This window comes from Pan paniscus, chromosome 13, assembly GCF_029289425.2.
Source record: "Pan paniscus chromosome 13, NHGRI_mPanPan1-v2.0_pri, whole genome shotgun sequence".
Lineage (NCBI taxonomy): Eukaryota > Metazoa > Chordata > Mammalia > Primates > Hominidae > Pan > Pan paniscus.
Genome location: NC_073262.2, coordinates 62,807,579 through 62,820,209, shown reverse-complemented (window position 1 = coordinate 62,820,209; position 12,631 = coordinate 62,807,579). Strand labels below are relative to the sequence as shown.

General features: G+C 40.6%; 1 protein-coding gene across 3 annotated transcripts in view; it reads left to right on the top strand.

Moving 5' to 3' along the window:
* Positions 1 to 12,631, top strand: part of ITGB6 (integrin subunit beta 6) — a 170,284-nt gene that overhangs the window by 141,675 nt on the left and 15,978 nt on the right. For all 3 annotated transcript variants that reach the window (XM_063595401.1, XM_063595402.1, XM_055108669.3), the window contains 2 exons: positions 897 to 1,119; positions 3,623 to 3,720. In XM_063595401.1, coding sequence (XP_063451471.1) covers positions 897 to 1,119; positions 3,623 to 3,720 — 321 coding nt within the window. The remainder of the gene's footprint in view (positions 1 to 896; positions 1,120 to 3,622; positions 3,721 to 12,631) is intronic.

The window sequence follows — 12,631 nt, the reverse complement described above, 5'->3', positions numbered from 1 at the left end:
TGGTTCTGTTCAGAAAGGTGTGACAACTCAAAGGGGATGGGCAGGACTTTCAGGTCATAGTGGTTGGTGATTGGTTGAAAGAGTCTATCTAAAGACCTGGAATCAATAGAAGGGAGTACCTGCGTTAAGATAAGGGGTTGTGGAGAACAGGGTTCTTATTATGCAGATGAAGCGTCCAGGTAGCAGGCTTCAGAGAGAACAGATTGCAAATGTTTCCTAGAAGACTTAAAAAAGGTTCCAGATTCTTAGTTAATGCTCTCTTGGATCAGGAAGAAGATCTGGAAAGAAAAGGGGATTCTCTGCAGAATGTAGATATTCCCCACAAGAGACAGCTTGGTCAAACCATTTCAAAATATATCAAAGAAATATATTTTGGGGTAAAATACTTTACTTTCAGGACCTGCTATTTATCATGTTGGTATCTTATTGCTACAAAGAGTCTGCTTTGTCAGTCTTAAGGTTTCTGTCTTTTTGTTAATGTTGGTCAGCTGTGCCTGAATTCCAAAGGGAGGAGGGTATAATAAGGCATGTTGGACCACCCACTCTCATCACGGCCTGGACTAGTGTTTCAGGTTTAGTTTAGAATGCCCTTGGCTGAGAGGAGGGGTCCATTCAGTTGGCTGAGAGGCTTATATTTTTATTTATGGTTTACAAACATAAAGTAAGCAAGTGGATCTTCAGTTAGGAGACCAGATCTAAGTATGCACAATTAGCAAGACACATTTGATACAATATATCTACACTCATACTGCACCCCTCACACACACACTTTTTTCTCATTTTTTTCTTGTCTTTTGATGACGGTGCTTAAAGACAAAGAGAAAAGATGCCCCTCACCCCCTCAAATCTGCAAGTGTTTTGGGGCTGTGAGAAGCATAGAGCATTTTGTGTTACAGGTAACGGCGACTGTGACTGTGGTGAATGTATGTGCAGGAGCGGCTGGACTGGCGAGTACTGCAACTGCACCACCAGCACGGACTCCTGCGTCTCTGAAGATGGAGTGCTCTGCAGCGGGCGCGGGGACTGTGTTTGTGGCAAGTGTGTTTGCACAAACCCTGGAGCCTCAGGACCAACTTGTGAACGATGTCCTACCTGTGGTGACCCCTGTAACTCTAAACGGTAATGTCTCTGCTTTTCTCCATTCCTTATGTGGATAGGTTAATAGTGATCAAACTTACAGTGGCATTTTGTAAACTCAGACCTCAGATTGTATTTGCTGGTTTGGTCTCCAAACATCCATCAAAACACACACAAACCCACAGGGCCTCTGTGATCTTCAGCCTGGAACATCAGTCTCTCGCTTACCTCCTTCTCAGTCCTGATTATCCAGAATCACAATGTCACGTTTCTGCTAGAGACTAGCGTGGGGAAGTAGAGCTGATGTCCCACACTGATAACATCAGATTGCCTCTCCATTACAATACCAGCCACACAGAAGGAATCCCCTGGAGGTAGACGGATGACACCCACATGCAGTCAGTAGCTTTTCAGGGGAAACAGACAAGCTTCTTTCTTATCTAGAAGTTTATAGCCTGACCTTACTGATTCATTCCTATCTATAGACTCACAGAGGCAAAGAGGCAGAAAGACTATCTTAGCTTTCAATTCTCTCCTGCTTCTTTACCACCCATGCTCTTTGGCGCCTTTCTTTGGTTGCCATTATACACAGCTATTGTGTATTGTGTTTTCTTTTATATCATATGCACAATAACAACAATGAAACCTCACAATTTCTTAATGAAATTGGGGCCACATTTGTAGGTCAAGTGCAGCAAGCCTCCAAAGTGGCTCTTATGATATTGCAGTGGATAATGTATTATGCAGCAAATAAGCTTCAGCATTTCAGGTTTTCATGAACTCTGATGCCCAAAATGGTGACATTTGCATTTCTGACATAAACAGAGTGAGAAAAGCAATTTTTCACTCAGTGGTTACTCACCATTCAGGTGTCAAAACTTCTCTGCCACTGTCACTGGCAAACTAAGACAAGACGCATGCCAGGAGAAGCATGAGGACATGATTAGGATGATTTGAATAGGATCTAATGGAAAATGTCCCTTCAAGATGTTTCTTCTATTACTTTTCTGTTTTATCTTCTCTATAAATATGATTCAATCTTAAATCTGAATTTCAAGATAGGAAATTAACAATCAAAGCCATTTGAATTTGGGGAATCAGGTAGTGACCTCCTTGGGATTTATGTTAGTTTTGAGATGAGTCCATTTTTCCATTTATTCATGCATGTATTCATTTATCAATGAGGTATTAAGTGCCTACTATATGCCAAGAATCATGTTATGCCATGGGCAAAGCAATGATGACTGAAACAGCTACAGCCTCTGCCTTCACAGGTGCTGGGAGTCTAGTGGGAAAGATAGACATCTTTTAAAGTCATTGCAATGCTGTCTAGGCTGACAGTTTTAACAGGGGAAATAGAGAGTGCTATGGAACTCTACAGCAGGGGATAAGGCTACCAGACTAGCTAGGGCAGCCATCATTGAGATGCACAAAGACAAAGAGATATTAAGAGCTTCCACAATCACCAGACCCCTTCAAAGCCACTCCAAATAAATATACAATCTAGATAAATGCAATGTATTTGCAATGCCAAGGCAACTTCACAGTAAAACCTTCCCCACTGCCTGATAGGTTGCCCTTCCTGTGGAAAAATCCTGAGGCTTCCACTGCAAAGGAACTGATTGGTCTAAGGTTTAGTGAAGGTTTGCCTAAGGAAGTGCAGTCTCAGCTGAGATTTGCTGAGTTATGGGTGCAGGTGGGGTGTTTCAAGCACTTAGCAGAGCATACATTTCCATGGCCAGAGGAGACAGAGACAGCATGTGTGTCCACAGTAAGAAAACTTCTGCAGTTTTTGAATTACAACAAGCACAATCTATTTGTAAAGTGATTTTCAGCACAAGATTAATTCAGGGTCTAAATTTTACTTTGCTCTATAGATGTCTTTAGAGTAGCTTAATTCTTGGAGAATGTTCTTGGAAATGTACTTTTCTATAAATAGTGATCTTTTATTTAAAAGCCTGTATTAATGAGGATCCAGGCTCTAATCCACAGCTTTTGAGATCCAGGCTCTAATCCACACCTTCATTAAGACTTAGACTTATTCAAAAGAGTTATAGAAAAGTGAATTGTGAAAATAATCATATAAGACATATACAAAGTCCACTAATCATTCTTGGAATTCTGGTTAAGGTATAGACCATTTCTGTTAAGAAATTCAAAACTTCTCCCAGTCTCTAATCATATTTTAGGAATATGATTCCTACGCTCTCTGTAGGAAAAAGTAAATGAAAACAGCTAAATCAATTTATTTTCTTTGATTGTTTGTTTGTTTACTTAACCATTCAGGAGCAATCATTACAGGTAAATGAAAATAGTAGCTATTATCAAGACTGGCCCAGGGAACATTGATTACTGCGTGGAACTCAGAATAATTCAGTGTTCACTTGGACATTACCCTACTATCCTTTTGAAAGTAACAAAAGATAATGACATCTATGAGATACTCCTATAGCACAAATTGCAACAACAGCAGTAAAGCAATATTCAAGCTGCAAATCTATTTTCCACCAGCATGAACTGATACACTGTTGGATACTGTCCACAGGAGCTGCATTGAGTGCCACCTGTCAGCAGCTGGCCAAGCCCGAGAAGAATGTGTGGACAAGTGCAAACTAGCTGGTGCGACCATCAGTGAAGAAGAAGGTTCTGCTTGTCTTAAATTGTTTTGCATTTCCTTATGTAGTTCTTGAGAGGCGTAGTTCTTGACCCTCTGTGAATCGAGAGCTATTTAGTAGCTTTACCTTATTTGTACCAGGGCATTAGCTCACTCACATTCATTTTTTAAGAGTAAATGCATCCTATAAGACTAGAAACTTGATGTCTCAGGACACAAGCATTTCAAAGTCGTAGCTATTCTATTTGACTTCACTCTGTTGCCAAGTTCACCTCTGCTTAACAAATTCAACTGTAGAGAATTCCAGAATGCTATATTTTTCAAACTAGAAATGGAGAAAAATTGAAGAAATGGCTAAATGTTAACCCCCAAACCTGAATTCACCCTTTATCATCCAATTGCTTTATTTCAAGATAAGATAAAGCCAACTGTAAAACAGTGTTCCAGATGGTGGCTCCAAGATACTGGATGGTTTCTGGTTAGTGGCCATTTTTCCTCTCCTCCATATACTTTTATTCCCAACCTTCCAAACATGGGCATTACAATGACCATCCTCAATTCCCTGTTGCCTCACCCCCAAAATACAAGAAAGACCTATTCTCTTTAACGGCTAAGCAAACTTCTCTTGCTTTCATCTGTCATTTTAAATTTAATTACTTAGAATCAGAGTCTAGTGGCAAAGGTTCACCTCAAATATTTAAATAGCTTGTTTTTTAACTGGCAATACCTTTTAAACAATAATTTGTGGACTTTAAAACAAAGATGATGACTGACTCTTCCAACAGAGACAACCTGGGAGAATTTAATCTGGTATCATCCTGAACTCGCTGCATTATCATGCAGCTCAGGGTAGAATTGCTACTCTGCACACATTAGAGATGTGGCCAAGATGTAGCTCAGGTGAAGTGAAATAATTAAGCCAATAATGTATGACCCTCCAGGATGTGTCTCTCGAATAGATGGAATTAGAATACGGAAATTAATCCATTTCCAGCATGGATTCAGTTAATGAACTTTATATTGTTTTGAAGACTACTTATATTATCTGAAAATTTAGAGTTCTAACTATGCACAATTGGATTACCCTATATGGAGGGTCATGATACGTGCTCATAAAACCCCTCACCAATGCTTTTCTTGTGACCAAAGATAAACATGCCAAATCGCAGTAAATTGGACAAAATGGTGTGCACCTTACATTACTACCAAAGGCGAGATACATGAAAGCACTGAGCAGGCAGCATCTGTGGACTTCCCACATTAGTACCTGGTGCAAAGTCCTAGCATCACCTTCTGGGCTCATTTCACAGCAAGCACTGGGGATATTTACCAAGTGTTTCTGAGAAATGCATAAAAATTGCAGAAAATGCTCTGCAAATTGCTAAGCCTCAATTCACTAGCAACATGGGAAATCTAATGTGTTGAGGAAAAAAAGGAGTAAACCTTACATACATGTAAATCATAATGGCATGAACAAGGTACTTACTATATTTAAGTACACAGGTTTTTTTGAGTAGATTATCATAAATGCTGAGATTGGAGAGGAAGACTAGGGCTCCAGTGGCATTTAAAATACTTACATTATTCTTTTTGTGTATTTGACTAAATTATTTCAAAATAGGGAGATACAATTATTTGTAACTCAGCAATTGAAAATAAAAATTGGATTACTAATACCATTTAAAGCACTAATCTGGATGAATTTGAGAGAAAAAAATGTTTTTAATTCAGACTGTGTTTAAAAGCCACTTTTCTAATGAGCCTTTTTATAAGCTTTATTTCAAGTTACTCATCCAGTTATGTTACTGATCATACTACCTTGAAATGATCGCATCATATTTGTCTTTTAACAACCTACCCTTCCCCCAACAAGAGGAATTTTATTTTACTCCTGGGGAGTATTTTACTTCCCAGGAGTAAAAAAGAAAAAAAGCATAACTTTATAATCTGTATGAATTGTTCCTCAATTATGCTGTGGGTGGGCATATCAAAAACATGTTATTAACCTTATTCATCCCATTTTACTGAGAGTCTTTTTTTTTTTTTCTTTTTTTTTTTTGAGACAAGGCCTTACCCTGTCTCCCCGGCTGGAGTGTAGTGGCGTGATCAAGGCTCACTGCATTCTAGACCTTCCAGGCTCAGCCTCATGAGTACCTGGGACTATAGGCACATGCCACCATACACAGTGTAATTTTTTGTAGTTTTTGTAGAAATGGGGTTTTGCCATGTTGGCCAGGCTGGCCTCGAACTCTGAGCTCAAGGCATCTGCCCGCCTCAGCCTCCCAAATTGCTGGGATTACAGGCATGCACCACAGTGCCCAGCTTGAGGTCATATTTTTATTTACCCTAACATACATGTACTCAGAGAATTGTTTCTCAAAGTATATTCCATGCAACCCTAGATATGAAAACATTACATAGAAAAAGGCGCCCCTGGTAATATAAATCTTAGAAATAGGAAACTAGGTTTCTTGTTTTCTTTGCAGGACTTCTGAGAGTTGTTATGCATTTAAACTAAATGTGCATTGTGAATCATCAGGAATGGTAAGGGGAGGAATTGGAATAAATAAAGGATTCCCAAACTTATCTGACCATAAACCCCTTAATTTTTCCTTGGGAAACATTGTTGTTTGTTTGTTTTCGTTTTTGTTTTTTTGAAAACAGTTAACTAATCCTAGAGCTGAGGTCTTAAACATATGGCCATCTTGACTCAGTGGTGCAGATGCTTTGTATTTTTCTTTTTCTTTTTTTTTTAAATTTTATTATTATTATACTTTAAGTTTTAGGGTACATGTGCACAATGTGCAGGTTTGTTACATATGTATACATGTGCCATGTTGGTGTGCTGCACCCATTAACTCGTCATTTAGCATTAGGTATATCTCCTAATGCTATCCCTCCCCCCTCCCCCATCCCACAACGGTCCCTGAAGTGTGATGTTCCCCTTCCTGTGTCCATGTGTTCTCATTGTTCAATTCCCACCTATGAGTGAGAACATGCGGTGTTTGGTTTTCTGTCCTTGCGATAGTTTGCTGAGAATGATGGTTTCCAGTTTCATCCATGTCCCTACAAAGGACATGAACTCTTCATTTTTTATGGCTGCATAGTATTCATGGTGTATATGTGCCACATTTTCTTAATCCAGTCTATCGTTGTTGGACATTTGGGTTGGTTCCAAGTCTTTGCTATTGTAAATAGTGCCACAATAAACATATGTGTGCATGTGTCTTTACAGCAACATGGTTTCTAATCCTTTGGGTATATACCCAGCAATGGGATGGCTGGGTCAAATAGTATTTCTAGTTCTAGATCCCTGAGGAATCGCCACACTGACTTCCACAAGGGTTGAACTAGTTTACAGTCCCACCAACAGTGTAAAATTGTTCCTATTTCTCCACATCCTCTCCAGCACCTCTTGTTTCCTGACTTTTTAATGATCGCCACTCTAACTGGTGTGAGATGGTATCTCATTGTGGTTTTGATTTGCATTTCTCTGATGGCCAGTGATGATGAGCATTTTTTCATGTGTCTTTTGGCTGCATAAATGTCTCCTTTTGAGAAGTGTCTGTTCATATCCTTCGCCCACTTTTTGATGGGGTTGTTTGTTTTTTTCTTGTAAATTTGTTTGAGTTCATTGTAGATTCTGGATAATAGCCCTTTGTCAGATGAGTAGGTTGCAAAAATTTTCTCCCATTCTGTAGGTTGCCTGTTCACTCTGATGGTGGTTTCTTTTGCTGTGCAGAAGCTCTTTAGTTTAATTAGATCCCATTTGTTAATTTTGGCTTTTGTTGCCATTGCTTTTGGTGTTTTAGACATGAAGTCCTTGCCCATGCCTATGTCCTGAATGGTATTGCCTAGGTTTTCCTCTAGGTTTTTATGCTTTTAGGTCTAACATGTAAGTCTTTAATCCATCTTGAATTAATTTTAGTATAAGGTGTAAGGAAGGGATCCAGTTTCAGCTTTCTACATATGGCTAGCCAGTTTTCCCAGCACCATTTATTAAATAGGGAATCCTTTCCCCATTGCTTGTTTTTCTCAGGTTTGTCAAAGATCAGATAGTTGTAGATATGTGGCATTATTTCTGAGGGCTCTGTTCTATTCCATTGATCTCTATCTCTGTTTTGGTACCAGTACCATGCTGTTTTGGTTACTGTAGCCTTGTAGTATAGTTTGAAGTCAGGTAGCATGATGCCTCCAGCTTTGTTCTTTTGGCTTAGGATTGACTTGGTGACGCAGGCTCTTTTTTGGTTCCATATGAACTTTAAAGTAGTTTTTTCCAATTCTGTGAAGAAAGTCATTGGTAGCTTGATGGGGATGGCACTGAATCTATAAATTACCTTGGACAGTATGGCCATTTTCACGATATTGATTCTTCCTACCCATGAGCATGGAATGTTCTTCCATTTGTTTGTATCCTCTTTTATTTCATTGAGCAGTGGTTTGTAGTTCTCCTTGAAGAGGTCCTTCACATCCCTTGTAAGTTGGATTCCTAGGTATTTTATTCTCTTTGAAGCAATTGTGAATGGGAGTTCGCTCATGATTTGGTTCTCTGTTTGTCTATTATTACTGTATAAGAATGCTTGTGATTTTTGTACATTGATTTTGTATTCTGAGATTTTGCTGAAGTTGCTTATCAGCTTAAGGAGATTTTGGGCTGAAATGATGGGGTTTTCTAGATATACAATCATGTCATCTGCAAACAGGGACAATTTGACTTCCTCTTTTCCTAATTGAATATCCTTTATTTCCTTCTCCTGCCTAATTGCCCTGGCCAGAACTTCCAACACTATGTTGAACAGAAGTGGTGAGAGAGGGCATCCCTGTCTTGTGCCAGTTTTCAAAGGGAATGCTTCCAGTTTTTGCCCATTCAGTATGATATTGGCTGTGGGTTTGTCATAACTAGCTCTTATTATTTTGAGATACGTCCCATCAATACCTAATTTATTGAGAGTTTTCAGCATGAAGCACTGTTGAATTTTGTCAAAGGCCTTGTCTGCATCTATTGAGATAATCATGTGGTTTTTGTCTTTGGTTGTGTTTATATGCTGGATTACATTTATTGATTTGCGTATGTTGAACCAGCCTTGCATCCCAGGGATGAAGCCCACTTGATCATGGTGGATAAGCTTTTTGATGTGCTGCTGGATTCGGTTTGCCAGTATTTTATTGAGGATTTTTCCATCAATGTTCGTCAAGGATATTGGTCTAAAATTCTCTTTTTTTGTTGTTTCTCTGCCAGGCTTTGGTATCAGGATGATGCTGGCCTTATAAAATGAGTTAGGGAGGATTCCCCCTTTTTCTATTGATTGGAATAGTTTCAGAAGGAGTGGTACCAGCTCCTCCTTGTACCTCTGGTAGAATTCGGCTGTGAATCCGTCTGGTCCTGGACTTTTTTTGGTTGGTAAGCTGTTGATTATTGCCACAATTTCAGAGCCTGTTATTGGTCTATTCAGAGATTCAACTTCTTCCTGGTTTAGTCTTGGGAGGGTGTATGTGTCAAGGAATTTATCCATTTCTTCTAGATTTTCCAGTTTATTTGCATAGAGGTGTTTGTAGTATTCTCTGATGGTAGTTTGTATTTCTGTGGGATCGGTGGTGATATCCCCTTTATCATGTTTTATTGCATCTATCTGATTCTTCTCTCTTTTCTTCTTTATTAGTCTTGCTAGAGGTCTATCGATTTTGTTGATCTTTTCAAAAAACCAGCTCCTGGATTCATTAATTTTTTGAAGGGTTTTTTGTGTCTCTATTTCCTTCAGTTCTGCTCTGATTTTAGTTATTTCTTGCCTTCTGCTAGCTTTTGAATGTGTTTGCTCTTGCTTTTCTAGTTCTTTTAATTGTGATGTTAGGGTGTCAGTTTTGGATCTTTCCTGCTTTCTCTTGTGGGCATTTAGTGCTATAAATTTCACTCTGCACACTGCTTTGAATGTGTCCCAGAGATTCTGGTATGTTGTGTCTTTGTTCTCGCTGGTTTCAAAGAACATCTTTATTTCTGCCTTCATTTCGTTATGTACCCAGTAGTCATTCAGGAGCAGGTTGTTCAGTTTCCATGTAGTTGAGTGGTTTTGAGTGAGTTTCTTAATCCTGAGTTCTAGTTTGATTGCACTGTGGTCTGAGAGACAGTTTGTTATAATTTCTGTTCTTTTACATTTGCTGAGGAGTGCTTTACTTCCAACTATGTGGTCACTTTTGGAATAGGTGTGGTGTGGTGCTGAAAAAAATGTATATTCTGTTGATTTGGGGTGGAGAGTTCTGTAGATGTCTATTAGGTCTGCTTGGTGCAGAGCTGGGTTCAATTCCTGGGTATCCTTGTTAACTTTCTGTCTCGTTGATCTGTCTAATGTTGACAGTGGGGTGTTAAAGTCTCCCATTATGATTGTGTGGGAGTCTAAGTCTCTTTGTAGGTCACTCAGGACTTGCTTTATGAATCTGGGTGCTCCTGTATTGGATGAATATATATTTAGGATAGTTAGCTCTTCTTGTTGAATTGATCCCTTTACCATTATGTAATGGCCTCCTTTGTCTCTTTTGATCTTTGTTGGTTTAAAGTCTGTTTTATCAGAGACTAGGATTGCAACCCCTGCCTTTTTTTGTTTTCCATTTGCTTGGTAGATCTTCCTCCATCCCTTTATTTTGAGCCTATGTGTGTCTCTGCACGTGAGATGGGTTTCCTGAATACAGCACACTGATGGGTCTTGAGTCTTCATCCAATTTGCCAGTCTGTGTCTTTTAATTGGAGAATTTAGCCCATTTACATTTAAAGTTAATATTGTTATGTGTGAATTTGGTCCTGTCATTATGATGTTAGCTGGTTATTTTGCTCGTTAGTTGATGCAGTTTCTTCCTAGCCTTGATGGTCTTTACATTTTGGCATGTTTTTGCAGTGGCTGGTACCAGTTGTTCCTTTCTATGTTTAGTGCTTCCTTCAGGAGCTCTTTTAGGGTAGGCCTGGTGGTGACAAAAATCTCTCAGCATTTGCTTGTCTGTAAAGGATTTTATTTCTCCTTCACTTATGAAGCTTAGTTTGGCTGGATATGAAATTCTGGGTTGAAAATTCTTTTCTTTAAGAATGTTGAATATTGGCCCCCACTCTCTTCTGGCTTGTAGAGTTTCTGCCGAGAGATCCGCTGTTAGTCTGATGGGCTTCCCTTTGTGGGTAACCCAACCTTTCTCTCTGGCTGCCCTTAGCATTTTTTCCTTAATTTCAACTTTGGTGAATCTGACAATTGTGTGTCTTGGAGTTGCTCTTCTCGAGGAGTATCTTTGTGGCGTTCTCTGTATTTCCTGAATCTGAATGTTGGCCTGCCTTGCTAGATTGGGGAAGTTCTCCTGGATAATATCCTGCAGAGTGTTTTCCAACTTGGTTCCATTCTCCCCGTCACTTTCAGGTACACCAATCAGACGTAGATTTGGTCTTTTCACATAGTCCCATATTTCTTGGAGGCTTTGTTCATTTCTTTTTATTCTTTTTTCTCTAAACTTCCCTTCTCACTTCATTTCATTCATTTCATCTTCCATCACTGATACCCTTTCTTCCAGTTGATCGCATCAGTTCCTGAGGCTTCTGCATTCTTCACGTAGTTCTCGAGCCTTGGCTTTCAGCTCCATCAGCTCCTTTAAGGAGATCTCTGCATTGATTATTCTAGTTATCCATTCGTCTAATTTTTTTTCACAGTTTTTAACTTCTTTGCCATTGATTTGAATTTCCTCCTGTAGCTCAGAGTAGTTTGATCGTCTGGAGCCTTCTTCTCTCAATTCGTCAAGGTCATTCTCCCCCCAGCTTTGTTCCATTGCTGGTGAGGAGCTGCATTCCTTTGGAGAAGGAGAGGCGCTCTGCTTTTTAGAGTTTCCAGTTTTTCTGCTCTGTTTTTTCCCCATCTTTGTGGTTTTATCTACTTTTGGTCTTTGGTGATGGTGATGTACAGAAGGGTTTTTGGTGTGGATGTCCTTTCTGTTTGTTAGTTTTCCTTCTAACAGACAGGACCCTCAGCTGCAGGTCTGTTGGAGTTTGCTAGAGGTCCACTCCAGACCCTGTTTGCCTGGGTATCAGCAGCGGTGGCTGCAGAACAGTGGTGGCTGTAGAACAGCGGATCTTGGTGAACCACAAATGCTGCTGCCTGATATTCCTCTGGAAGTTTTGTTTCAGAGGAGTACCCGGCCGTGTGAGGTGTCAGTCTGCCCCTACTGGGGGTGCCTCCCAGTTAGGCTGTTCGGGGGTCAGGGACCCACTTGAGGAGGCAGTCTGCCCGTTCTCAGATCTCCAGCTGTGTGCTGGGAGAACCACTACTCTCTTCAAAGCTGTCAGACAGGGACATTTAAGTCTGCAGAGGTTACTGCTGTCTTTTTGTTTGTCTGTGCCCTGCCCCCAGAGGTGGAGCCTACAGAGGCAGGCAGGCCTCCTTGAGCTGTGGTGGGCTCCACCCAGTTTGAGCTTCCCAGCTGCTTTGTTTACCTAATCAAGCCTGGGCAATGGCAGGTGCCCCTCCCCCAGCCTCGCTGCTGCCTTGCAGTGTACAAGGCGGCTGTGCTAGCAATCAGCGAGACTCTGTGGGTGTAGGACCCTCTGAGCCAGGTGCAGGATATAATCTGGTGTGCCATTTTTTAAGCCCATTGGAAAAGCGCAGTATTAGGGTGGGAGTGACCCGATTTTCCAGGTGCCGTCTGTCACCCCTTTCTTTGACTAGGAAAGGGAACTCCCTGACCCCTTGCGCTTCCCGAGTGAGGCAATGCCTCGCCCTGCTTTGGCTCGCGCGTGGTGCGCGCACCCACTGACCTGCGCCCACTGTCTGGCACTCCCTATTGAGATGAACCTGGTACCTCAGATGGAAATGCAGAAATCACCCATCTTCTGTGTTGCTCACTCTGGGAGCTGTAGACTGGAGCTGTTCCTATTCAGCCATCTTGGCTCCACCCCCCTGCTTTGTATTTTTCACACCCTCC